Source organism: Myxine glutinosa, chromosome 4, assembly GCF_964187855.1.
Source record: "Myxine glutinosa chromosome 4, kmMyxGlut1.1, whole genome shotgun sequence".
Classification (NCBI taxonomy): domain Eukaryota; kingdom Metazoa; phylum Chordata; class Myxini; order Myxiniformes; family Myxinidae; genus Myxine; species Myxine glutinosa.
Window position 1 is genome coordinate 167,652,916 of NC_136264.1, and position 13,822 is coordinate 167,666,737.

The window sequence follows — 13,822 nt, forward strand, 5'->3', positions numbered from 1 at the left end:
TAGCGTCCTGTTTGACTTTATTTTCCATAGAATAAAGCTGCCCATCCATTGATGTAAGAAAGATCGTCAGCAGACAGGGCAGACGCCACACACGCATCACGTACATTGTGCGCACATGAAACAAATGTTTTTTTTATTATTATCACCACTATTGGAAGACGGAAGACTCTTCTTTTTACGTTCCAATGGCGAGAACAACACAGGCTCTTCGATATCGTTATAACTGTACATTATTTAGAGAGAAATCTGATTATTTGGGTTTTTTTGGCGTATTTAGTGAGGCAAAGTGATCATGACGTCGGAGGTGACGTATTGCATCACGTGACTATGATGCTGAACACTGATTGGTTAAATGGAAATATCAGGTTTTGCTAAAAAGCGCGCACGACCCGCATCGGTTTCTGAAATGAAGCTTTGTAATTACGTGGGTTATATCGAGTTTTGCAGAACAACGATTTGGTTATCGCAAAGACAGCACTGTGAGCTGCATCATGGCATGCTTCGTTCGGTTTTGACAGTAATTTGATACTTATTAAAACGAAGTAATTAACGCGATTACACCTGTCCTCTGTAACACGCATTCAAGGATGTGCCATGGTCAACATTCCAAAATAAGCATGTCTGTGAGCTCATCGTCATTGCCATTTCCTGTGCAGTCTGTGCATGGTGGTGTTTTTTTTGTATACAGGGTCGAGGCTCGTGAAAGAGCTAACATTAATCACACAAAAAGTCAAACCGACACATAAAACACAAAAAAGGGGAGCGGTAGACAAGATGGGGAGAGAGGGGGAAGGACACAAACACAACATTTCAGAGCAGGGACATCGAGAGAACTGTGGGAGGGAGAGGGCTTGGGGGGAGGTGGGACAGGGATAAAACATATGGACACTGCAAGGACGTCCTGGAAAGAAGTTGGAATTTCAAAAAAGTGGATCTGGGGTGAATTCGCGGGGGTAGAAAATATCAAGGTTTTGGATGGGGGAAGATAGATGGTGGTGAACAGCTGTTTTAAAGACCTGGAGGGAGGAGTGGGATTGAAGGGAGTGGGGGAGTTTGTTCCAGAGGCGGGAGAAAAGAGGAATGAAGGAGTGGAGGTGAGCAGAGAGTCTTGATTTTGGCAGTTTAACCATGAGAGGGTTGCTGGCAGATCTTATGCGACCTGTAGGAATATTTGGGCGACAGAGCACAGAGAGAGCTGGGGGGGCAAGGCCAGAGAGGAGTCGGTAGAAGACAGAAAGACCACCAACCTGCCTGTGGTGAGTGAGTGAAAGGCCCTCGGAGTTAGCTTCATCGCGGGAGATTCCAATGATTCTGAATGCATTGGTTTCAACAGCGTGAAGCCGAGCTAGGTGTGAGGCAGGAGCACCGGCCCAGAAGGGAGAGCAGTATTCCATTGAGCTATGGATGAAAGCTTTGTATGTGGTGAGGAGCTCAGGTGTGAAATCATTGCATCATTTCATCAGTTTGCATCATTGCTGGGAGTATGGATGTACCGATGATGCAATGCCCCCTGCTGGTTGTCGCTGGAAATTGGAATCTGTTCAGTAGGTTGGCGATAGCTCGCCTACTATACTCTTTGTGAAGGACACCGTGGGATCATTTACATCCACCGACTAATGCTGGAAGACGGGTTACCTGTTTAACGCCCACCCTAGTGAGGACACACATTGATGAATCATCCTGCCTGTGAATCACCAGGATGACAGTTTATAGCTGAGTCGAGATTTGATCTCAGGCGAGACAAGTTAGAGGCGAGTGCACATACCTCTATTGTCTATGCCATTCTGCCAGCCCATCTGTGAGCTAGAAGACTTAAAGAACTTGTTTGATAGGGACATAACCCATTAATTCTCAAAACTAGATGGTATTCATAGTACCCTGCACAGTCAACTTGTTGCGAGCCAATTCTTCTGTTCTTGAACATTTTTTTCTTTGATGCAATATGGCTGCCAGACCACGTGAGCGATGACGTCATAAATTTATATTCTCTAATATAATTGTTGCATAGATCACGCTCAATACATTTCAAACTGATCAGACTAAGCGTTGTCCCTGTCGAATTATGACGTCATAATTATGTCACCAATGACGACATCGTTAACACCTATTCCCCATGTGGAGTTCTTTACAATGACAATGAACCAGGTTTCAATTTTTTCCATGCAGCGGATTTGGAGATGTAGAGGTGCAACATTTTTCAGTTTTTCCAAGATGGCGCCTGTACCACGACCTATGACGTCATGATTATCATTAAAATATTCTAAAGGAGAAGGCGCTCCTATGGTGAAAATTTAGTGTTCATCAGACCAACAGTTGCTGAAAAAAATTAATAATGATCGGATAAGTGTTGTACTTGTCGAATAATGACGTCATAACGAAGACACCGATAACATCATCATTAACATATCTTATTCCCCATGGGGAGTAGCTGACAATGAGCCAGGTCTCAATTTTTTCCATGGAGTGGTTTCAGAGATAAAGAGGTGCGAATTTTTTCAAAGATGGCGCCTGTACCACGTGACCTATGACGTCATAATAATCATTACAATATTCTACAGGGGGAGGCGCTCCTTTGGTGAAAATTTAATGTCAATTGGACCAACGGTTGCCGAGAAAATGATTTTTTTAAATGCAGACACGTACGGCACACGGCACATGTACGCACACGAATGCTTAATCCCGCTTGTCGCTTTGCGAACGCAGGGTAATTATTGCAACAAGTTCTGAATTTCTGAAATTGGCTTGGGCTCGGGGGAGAAGTGACAGGGCACGAGTAAGATCAGAATTGAGCTGTAAAAAATTTGCAAGGTAACCAGCCTACAATGAGGAAGAGGCAGATCATGAGAATCGGCTTCCTGGCATGAGATTCCCATGATATGGAGAGCCTTCGGCTTCTGGGCCTCAAGGGGATTATATATAGGAAACAGTATCACCAGTCCATAATGGGGAGCTATATTTAATGACGCTGCGGATGAAGCTTTGATCACCGTTTTAAGCTGAGGATGGCAGACGAAGGACATGACCCTGCAGATAATTCCGAGGCAGCGACTGGCTATGGAGATGAGTTTGGAGATATAATCGCTCAGGAGCTCCAGTGACAAATTGGTGCAGTGCCTACCGGTCCTTGCGGAGGAACAAAGTGAGAAAATATCCCCGAGTGGGCTGACGGCCATCTCTTGGGGTTCTAGTTCAGACCTCTGCTGGTTTGGGAGAACCCCCTCGGATCCCCCTGATCCCCCGAGAGGCCCCATGATCCGAAATTGAAAAACTGAAGCCTGAGCGATTTTGCAGATTACTGTCTTGTATTCATGTCTCAAATTTCAGAACAATCGGCCAGATGATAAGGGAGGAGTAGCAAAAATATAAAAAAGCTAACGGACAACTGGACAGACAGACAGACATCCAGACTTCACGACCCATTTTATAAGTTCATCTCTTCGAGAATCGACATGAGATGACCTAAAAATGACTTTCACGAAAGGACTTGTTCCACAAGACGATGAGACTAAAGGTATTCGTTCAAAGTTGTACTTGTTTCCCTGCTTCATCTCAATAATTATTAGCTCACCTGGAACGAAGTTCAAAAAATCAAGGGAGCTTACGTGATGGCACATCCGTCCGTCCGTCACTAAACACTTGCAACTTCTTTTCCAAAACCGCTGAAGGGATTGTGACCAAACTTGGCACAAATGATTGTTGTGTTGTGACTAAAGTTTTTTCATGGAATTAAAAAAAAAATCGGGTCTAAGGGGGTTTACCGGGGTCAAAGTGGATCCAAGTTTTACCCCCAAAATGAGAATTTGCTTTTTTCTCTGAAACTACACACACTATTTCGATGAAACTTGACCACAACCTTCACCACCCGTGATGTACCGAAGTTTGTTCACGGCGCTAAGAAAATCGAAGTAAACAGTATACTGTTTATTCTACCAGGTGAGCGCCAAGGGTGTTGCCCCTATGTTTATTATTACTAGCATGAATCCGTATGCTCCGTACGCCTCACCACACGTCGTTTCAGAGGAACAGGCATCTTTGACCATATCTGCTTTCTCAGGGAGTGAGGGATGGCTGGAATGGTGGGTGGGGGTTAGTGGTGGTGACAGTGTATTGGGGGTCGTGGGGAGTTGGGGTGGGGGGAGGAGAGGGAGGGGTGGGGGAATGGTGGAGGGGGGATGGAGTGCATGGTGCTGTGTGGGGATGGTGGTGGGTGGATGGGGGATGGGGGATTTGGTGGGGGAGGTCGGCCAAATATATTTTGTGCTCCGATTGAATATATACTGTCGTGTGGTTCCCTCAATTAACACTGAAAGAACCATTGAAGGCAAACGAGCGTTAATGGAGGCGTTTTGAATCCAACTATGTGGCAGATTATACGTGAGGAGGAAGAATAGCACCGACTTACCTGGACGGGTCTCGCCGACGTCTTCACCCTGCAAAAATAACAAATGGAAACGGATTTACAAATGTACAGAAAATAACGAAAGGATTTATTAAAACGGAATGCCGGGACAAAGAAAATGTGACGATAAACGAAATTCCTAAATGGAGCGCTCCCTCACCAGACTTAGAAACACAGACACAGGGGAACATAAACTGGATAAAATATAATACGTGTGGGTTATCGTGGCACTTAGCTCAACTCGCTGCCTCGTCAACAATCGTCCAGGCCCCATCTAGACGCGGCTCCGGCATTGGCGGGAAACCGCTCGTCGTTTGGCACGCGCACACAAAGTCAGGCCTCCATTCTCCTCGAACACCAAAGGATGGTTTTTAGTAAGAGTGTCGAAGGCCAGGGGTGAGCGAGAGGCAGGAACGTCGAGGGACAAGAGGAAGATGCGACAGGCGAGGAAGGGCAAAATGACGGCGTGAAGGGATAAAGCAAGAGTCCAGGGTCAGCGAGCAAGAGAGAAAATGTCCGTCCTCGAGTTATTTTAATTTTGGGTCGTCACGTCATCAGCGCTTCTCCACCAATCAGCGCGCCGCTTCTTGCTCGCTTTTGACGTCATCGGTGGTCTTCACCAATCAATGCTCTGCTTCCTCCTCGGCCTTCCTTCTACCAATCAGTGGGTAGCTTCTTGCTCCGCCCTGGCTAATCATGAGTCCCTTCTTACACCGACCTTCCCATTGGTCAACTCCCACCCAATAGCGAGTCGCTTCTTGCTCTTCCCTGGCCAATCACGAGTCTCTCGGGACGTGTCTTCGGCTTGCCGGTGTCTTTCGTGGCGATGTAGCTGGTGCATCCAAAATGGCAGTGTTCAGAACTGGGTTCCGGTTGGTTTTATGGTTATTATTTAGTGCAATAAATTGGCATTTCCTCACTAGTGTCTATTGCGGTGCCATAAAGGACAAAGGCTAAATCACATCGAGCAAGACTTACAAGGGATAATTTATCTTTAGCCCGAAACTAGTTAACATGCCACGCCCCCTCATGACGGTGACGAAGATACACCTTATCTGACATTCGGCTAAACAGAACTTATTATAGGTGATGGTTCTTACCCGACATCCGGAGCACCTACCTGAACGAATGTACCTGACTCTACATATCACTACCTCCACAAACATAACAAATGTGATGGAGTGCATGGTGCTGGAGGGGACGGTGTGCATGGAGGGATGGAGTGCATGGTGCTGGAGGGGACGGTGTGCATGGAGGGATGGAGTGCATGGTGCTGGGGGAGGGGGGGGGGCGGTGGTGGGCGGATAGTGGATGGGGGGATGGTTGGGGTCATTATTTGTTTTACGATTTAAGAGTCATTATTTGTTTTAACAGCAAAATTATCTTCATTAGATATTTTATTCTCTTTTGGGTTCTTTTTCTGCAACAATCCATACGTCGGCTCTTGAATTGGGAAATTATGTCTGCAGAGAAAACATGTTGGTTTTTGTTGTGACAGGCAGTGAGTGATGAAGGCGATAGTGTGCTGGTACACTGTTCCGATGGCTGGGACCGTACTACACAAGCCTGTGCCTTGGCTAGCCTCATGCTGGACCCACACTACCGCACTATGCTGGGTTTCATGGTAAGAAAGCTCTTCTCTCTGTGCCGAATCTCCTCTTTAAAATAGATTTTTGAACTTTTAAAATAATGGTCCTTTTCATGTTACATTTTCCTTCTGTCACTTATTTATTTTACTTTGTCGAAGTTTATTTATACCAAATTACCTCCGCCACCAAAGGTGGATGGAGGTTATGTTTTCAGCCCTGTCTTTGTCTGTCCGTTTGTCTGTCCGTTTGTTTGTGAACAAAATATCTCAAAAAGTTGTGGACAGATTCGGTCGAAATTTGGCAGAGATGTAGTGTATGTGACAAGGACGAAATGATTAGATTTTGGTGAAGATCCAGATCTGGATCCAGCTAGTAGAATTTTTAAAGTGATTCTTCACCATTGGGTGATATGGCCAACCAAGCGGAGGTATGCTCTCTACTGAGTGTCGTTCTAGTTTTTAGAATGTGATTGAAGTTCAAAATCCTTAAAATATATATATATATATATTTTTTTTAATGACATTTTAATGTTTCGGCAGTTAATCTACTCAGGGGAACTAAATGCATCAGTGTCTGGTCAATTCACTTGCTTTTCTGTATACATGGTCAAGGCTTGTGGAAGAGCGAGAGCAAAATGGAATGGAACAAAATGGAAACATCAGAGTAGAGGTGAGAGTGAGATCAAGGAAGGGGGAGAAGGACACGGAGAGAACAAGGACACATGGGGAGAACAAGCTGCACACAAGCTAAAACACAGCAAGAAGAGGAAGAGGAAAGTTGGGGATGAAACTTAAAAAGAACAAATCAACCAACAAACTAACAAATGAAAAGAGATTAGGGAGAGGAGTAAAAAAAAAAAAAATCAAAATAACCTGGAAAAGGGAAGTGCTTGGGAATGGGGTCATATTGGGTGAAAGAGATCACGAGTATGGATTTGTGGTGGAGGGGTGTGGGTCTGTGGGAGTGACCTTAGGTAGTGGTGAACAGCTGCCTTGAAGCCTTGGAAGGAAGAATGGGACTGAACAGACTGGGGAAGTTGGTTATACAGGCGAGAGAAAAGAGGAACAAATGAGTCGAGGTGAGCAGTGAGCCTGGATTTTGGGAGTTTGGCAAGCGGATTACTGGCAGACTGTGTGCACGATACAGAAACCTGGGAGGGACATAGCCAAGAGAGGGCAGAGGGTGAAAGATCAAAAAGGAGGCGGTAGAATACAGTGAGGTACCAATTCCTGTCTGTGATGTGAATCTAACAGGCCTGGACACTCTGCTTCATCGCAGGGGATCCCATGATTTAGAGGGCCTTGCTTTCCACAGCATAAAGAAGAGCATGGTGTGAGGCAGGAACACCTGCCCAAAGGGGAGAGCACTACTCCATCAAGATGCGCAAAAAGGCCCTTACTTGTTTTGCTTGCACCAGACCCTGCGACCGTGAAGTTTCCTTGTGTTACACAACATTTCACATTTGTCCATGCAGGGTTTGCGCTCTTATAAGTCCAATGTTCTTATAAAATCGAGTACATTTTGGTATCTTAACAAATCGCTTTAATAATAGCAAACTACAACCTCACAAAATAGCAGCAAAGAACTAGACCAGCAAGAATGGCTGATAGCAAATACCCTATTACTGATAGCAAATTGTATATATACTAGCAACGGTACCCGCCCTATGGGCGGGGCTTCAATTGGGAGGCCCAAATGAAAAGGCAAAATATCAGAAATTGAAGTTTTTTAAAATTTCAAACGAATTATATAAACATCCGTTAAATCATATCACACGCAAATCATCAAAATCTAAACAGTATTTGTAGAATTTCAATGAAAGCCACATCACTGTTCATATCGGTCAATATTATTCCATTGTGTTTGGAAAAAACTGCAAAATTGGAAAAATTGGAAATTGGAAAAAAATGGAAAAAACAATATAGCCTATTTTACTCCAGGGGATCCCAGGATTACCCACCCAAAATTTCGTTGCAATCGGTTCAGTCGTTTTTGCGGTACCTGGGAACAGACGGGTGGACAGACAGACAGACATTTGGTGAATTATCGTAAGATGTGGTCAATTAATGTGAAAAATAATCGAAAATGCATGCTACATTTGTTTTAACATCACGTGTATGAATTTACTGATATAAAACAAATTAATCATAGATTTAACTGAATGGAAATCCACTCTATTCCCATATGCCTGTGAAGCTTCCTTAGGAATACTCACAGCATCTGAGAATGAATCTAGGTGGTTCCCATGATTTTCCCCCATGACATTTGAATTGATGTCTTGTTTATTTTGAGCTGGAATATACATTTTGAGCTACACCGCTCCACTGCAAAATATCACTTTCAGCGACACACAGTACAAAGTTATGATTACGTCAAAACTTCCATGGCAGGCAGAGTGTCTTGAAAACTGGTGTTCCAATTTTAAATACAGTATACGTAAGCCACTTGTCCCATCTTTCCCTGCTTGTCGTTAAAGGCGGCAAAAAGGGTTGGCGTCAGGAAGGGCATCCGGCCGTAAAACATTGCTTCAAAAAGGGGACCGAAAAACAACAACAACCACGGTCCCCGAAAAAGGCCAACCCCCGCTTTGCGGGGAAAAATGGCCTCTAAAGGTGGTTTTTTTTTTTTTTTAATACGTAAGCCACCAGATTCAAAAGTTCGCACTAACTGTTATGTTCAGGATTGTTATACAGTATTATGTTGCCCCTGGCAACATTCACATATAGTTAGATTAAGAATCTTCACCAACAGCTTGGCCTGGATGTATTCACACTCACCTCTAAGCTGTTTAACCTGGGTTTGAATCCCGACCCAGTTATAAACCGTCAACCAGGTGTTTCACAGGCAGGGTGATCAATCCATGTGTGTGCCCTCGGATGGACGTTAAATTGGCATCCCATCTGCCAGCCTTTCAATTTTTTCATTCGTTGGCACGATAACTAATCTACTCGGCAACTGTAACTTGTTTTGGTTTTGCAAGTGACGACAAGAGCATTGAGCAAGTACGTGCTCGTTCAAGTGGAATACATTGTTTTCTTCGTGAAGGGCCATATACTATAATCATGGATTCTAACGTCTTCAAAACACACACACACACAGTCACACACACACAGTCACACACACACACACACACACACACACACACACACACACACACACACACACACACACACACACACACACACACACACACACCTTTTATTGGGAAAGCGACCAACGGGTATACACAATCAATAAGCACACCACCTTTCAGATTACCTTTGCACCTTCGCAAGCGCTCACACGGAATATCACGCATAACAATGGTTTTTTTTTTTTTTTTTTTTTTTTTTGTTGTATACAAGATCGAGGCTCGTGAAAGAGCGAACATTAATCACACAGAAAGACAAACAGACACACAAAACAAATAACATCGGGAGCGGTAGACAAGATGGGGAGAGAGGGGGAAGGACACAAACACAACATTTGAGAGCAGGGACCGAGAGACATGGAGACATCGAGAGAACTGTGGGAGGGAGAGGGCTTTGGGGGGGAGGCATGCGAAGGGGGGGGGGGGTGGGAGAGGTATAAACATATGGACACTGCCAGGATTTCCAGGAAAGAAGTTGGAATTTCAAACAAGGTGGATCTGGGGTGAATTAGTGGGGGTAGAAAAGATCAAGGTTTTGGATGGGGGAAGATAAGAGATGGTGGTGAACAGCTGTTTTGAAGACCTGGAGGGAGGAGTGTGATTGAAGTGAGTGTGGGAGTTTGTTCCAGAGGCGGGAGAAAAGAGGAATGAAAGAGTGAAGGTGAGCAGAGAGCCGAGATTTCGGCAGTTTAACCATGAGAGGGTGGCTGGCAGATCTTGTGCGACCTGTAGGAATATTTGGGGGACAGAGCACAGAGAGAGCTGGGGGAGCAAGGCCGGAGAGGAGTCGGTAGAAGACAGAAAGACCACCTACCTGCCTGCGGTGAGTGAGTGAAAGGCCCTCAGAGATAGCTTCATCGCGGAAGATTCCAATGATTCTGAAAGCTTTGGATTCAACAGCGTGAAGCCGAGCCAGGTGTGAGGCAGGAGCACCAGCCCATAGGGGAGAACAGGTATTACTGGTAAAAATGCCCAATCTCCTACTGTTTATATTGCATCGTCCTACAAACACCATTACTGTATCCTAAGAAACGCCCAATCGGGGTAGGAAAATTAATTTTTATACCTGGCCTCGTCTCCCCTCCTGCACAGTGGTCCTGTGAAGAGGTTTCCTTGTTTCAGGATTCGGTGACGGTTCTGCCAGTTTTTCCTCTTCTTCCTTTTTCTCTGTAGTCTTTCACATTTAGTGTTACTCTGGCCTGCTTCGGGCAAATTTCAATAAAAAAACAGCTTTTATTATCGATTCAGGAGGTCGTTTGGTACATCAAAACATTGCTTTGTACATCAAAACATTGCTTTGTACATACATATTCAATATGGTCAATATGAATGTTGAAGGCATGGTAATGAGGTTGCCTGACCGGGCAACCAAGTCATTATTTTGGTTGCCCCGGGCAACCGGTCCCGTCGAGCCTTGGTAATACAAATATACATGTCCAGCCTGAGATTTACCTCATACTCCACATCCACTGAATATAAGATAATAAAGACAAAGGAGAGGCCAAAAAAAGACAGACCTAAAATTTAAGATGCTAAATTAGCCCGGAGGAAATTCCAATGGGGATCTGATAGAGATGTTTTATGATAACTAAGGGTGTGTACAACATAGTTGCAGTGAAGTTTTTCGGCAAAGGGGGCAGTGTTAGGACTAGGGGTCATAAGCTCTAGGGTAAAGAAGATAAGAGTTAGGACAATTTGAAGGCAGGGTTTTTCAGTCAGAGTGGCTAATGCATAGAATGGTCTCCCTTTCACTACATATGAACATGACCCCTCAAAGCAGGACAGGAGGATTTTTTTGTTTTGACAACTCTTTTTATAAAATCATCTACTAAATGTTATCAACCAACAACTGGCCATTTTATTTATGCAGCTATGTTCAATGGGACAATAGACCAGTTTTTATGTGATTGCACAACTCCAACTCCTGCATGTTCAAGCTGGTACTTGGCTCAGTAGGTCATCGATCATATTTGTATTAGGAGTGTCGGCTTCGACCATTGCACTGTTTGTTTGCTTGCACAGGTGCTTGTCGAGAAAGAATGGCTCTCTTTCGGGCACAAGTTTTCCCACAGGTGAGTGCTCGGCCAAAATATGATCCCCATAAGCCCATTATATGTTATTGAGCATTATTCGCCATACCTGCCTCCTATTGTGATTGTCACCTTGCCACTTTACTTTCATGCAGATGCGGCTTTCTGGAGGGAGATCCACGGGAGGTGTCTCCCATCTTCACACAGTTCCTCGAGTGCATTTGGCAATTACAGCTGCAGTTTCCATGTTCCTTCCAGTACAATGAGCACTTCCTTTTGTACTTGCATGAGCTGGTGTACTCCTGCCAGTTTGGAAACTTTCTGGGAAATCATGTACAGGAGAGGGAGGCCTTAAGGTAATTCATTTTTTCGCTTTTTCATCGTATCAGCTAACATGAAATAATGGGATGATGGCAAGATGGTCCAGAAGTACGCACTCACCTCTAAGCTGTTTAGCCTGGGTTTGAATCCAGACCGAGCTATAAACTGTCATCCCGCTGTTTCACAGGCAGGGCGATTCATCAATGTGTACACCGTCCTTCGGATGGGCGTTAAACAAGCGTTTTGTCTGTCGGCATTAGTTGGTAGACATTAAAGATCCCTCGGTGTCCTTCACGAAGAGTAGGTGAACTATCGCCGGCACCATGAACAAATTCCAAATTCATGCCCTAACCAACAGGGGGAACTCCATCAGTGGCACAGCTGCTCCCCCAGCCTTGTGCTTCATACGAATGAAGAATGAAATATATATATACGCTTCATACGAATAAAGAACATAAGATAATCTTGAGTGAGAATATTACAATGATGTGAACCACCTTTGGAGGCCATTTTTCCCCGCAGAGCAGGGGTTGGCCTTTTTTGGGCACCGTGGTCCCCTTTTTGAAGCGATGTTTTATGGCCGGATGCCCTTCCTGCCGCCAACCCTGTTAGTCGCCTCTTGCGACACACAGGGAATTACCAGTGAACTGGTACCCAATTTGCCGACTTCGGAAGGATGACAGGCTGAGTCAATCCCCCTGGTGTTAATTCAGCGATCGACCGGGATTCGAACCCAGTGTCCTAGGATCCCAAGCCGGCACCCTAACCGCTCGGCCAACACCAGGCTCAGTCATACAGAACTATGAAACGTACAATTCCAAATTATCTTTCAAAAACCGCAATGTTCCTCCAGCACCTTGTGCAAGGGTTAGTCCATTTACTAAAGTAAAGAGGGTTTGTTTTGTGATTGTACAATAAATTACAGTGTGGATTCGTGAAACAATATCGATATGTATTAACATTAGGAATTATACAAATTTAACGGGATTATTCTTGCATTTGTATCCATTAAACGCAGTTATTATTCCTTGAGATGGAGCATTCCCTTTGCGCTGTGTTTATCACCACTCACAAGTTGATATATTTTGCCAGCAAATGTGATACCTCACTCTCAGCGGACCCGTCTCGAAAGATTATTTATTGACCACGATCGGTTGTGTGTGGGCCCAAATATATTGGGGGCCACTTGTTATCTGGGGGCCCCATGCAATTGCACAGGATGCACACCCCTAATGCCTCCTCTGTGCCTATGTGTACACATTTAAGCATGCAAACAAGGTTGTTCCAATAATTGTGTTTAATGCACTAAAATAGATTATGTAGGATGAGGTCATCTGTTTATTTCATATCTAAATATTGTGGGATTGTCACCCCCAGCTCGTATGTAATAAATATATGACTTCCTTTCGTGGTATCCTTTATGTACCCGCAAGCAATGGCCAAACCCAAGTAAATCCTCCTCCCCTATGAATTATTCAGTTATTGCATTCATATTAGTTAAATCTAAGGTCATGGAATCCTTCATAAACATACATCTCTGTCATTTAGAAGATCATCAACTCAACTTGCATTATTACCTCCGCCATCTATGGTGGACGAAGTTTATGTGTTCAAGCACCCCTGTCTGTGAGTACGATATCTCAAACAGTTATGGACGGATTCAGACGAAATTTGGTGGGCAGGTTGGGTGTGTGACAAGGACGAATTGAGCAGATTTTGGTGAAGAACATAATCCGGATTTAGATACTAGAATTTTAAAAACGTTTCTTCACCATTGAGAGATGGGGTCAAAAACAATAGATAGCACAATATATCAAAAGGTTGTGGACGGATTCAGACGAAACTTGGTGGATTAAGTTGGTTAGATGACAAGAAAAAGCCGACTAGATTTTGATTGAGGTCCGGATACAGATCCGGCCTATCAGTGGGATACAAAAGGTAAACTTCCACTTCCGGTTCCTCCGGCGAGGAAGCGTCCTTTGAGCTCTCCACGTCATCAAAGTTAAGTATTTTCCCAATCGTGTCTCAAATTTCCACTGGTTATTTTACTGTGCATATGTTGCTGTGCTTTTCTAGTTATTCTTGGTTTGTAATTCGTGCAAACGTGTGTGTAATTAGTTGTTTTTTGTTCGCTCCGTGTGCGGGGCCTGTTCCTCGAGGCTCCCCTTGCCCCATTCGGTATTTTGTAAACCTATGTTCTTTCTTTTGCTGTATTGCTTTTTTGTTTGATTTTCTTTTCACTCCCTCCCTCCCCCGAACATCTTATTCTTTGTCTAAAGTTTTAAATACAATACATAAATAAATAATTTATTCTCTCCTCGCGGTCCCCTCCTCCACCTAAGACCACGTGCGT

The 13,822-nt window shown here is 44.3% G+C and overlaps 1 protein-coding gene across 3 annotated transcripts in view; it reads left to right on the forward strand.

The window, feature by feature from the left end:
* The window catches only part of LOC137425488 (phosphatidylinositol-3,5-bisphosphate 3-phosphatase MTMR8), a 54,857-nt gene that overhangs the window by 28,005 nt on the left and 13,030 nt on the right, over window positions 1-13,822 (forward strand). For all 3 annotated transcript variants that reach the window (XM_078776730.1, XM_078776732.1, XM_078776733.1), the window contains exons 9-11: window positions 5,898-6,023; window positions 11,141-11,190; window positions 11,304-11,504. In XM_078776730.1, coding sequence (XP_078632856.1) covers window positions 5,898-6,023; window positions 11,141-11,190; window positions 11,304-11,504 — 377 coding nt within the window. The remainder of the gene's footprint in view (window positions 1-5,897; window positions 6,024-11,140; window positions 11,191-11,303; window positions 11,505-13,822) is intronic.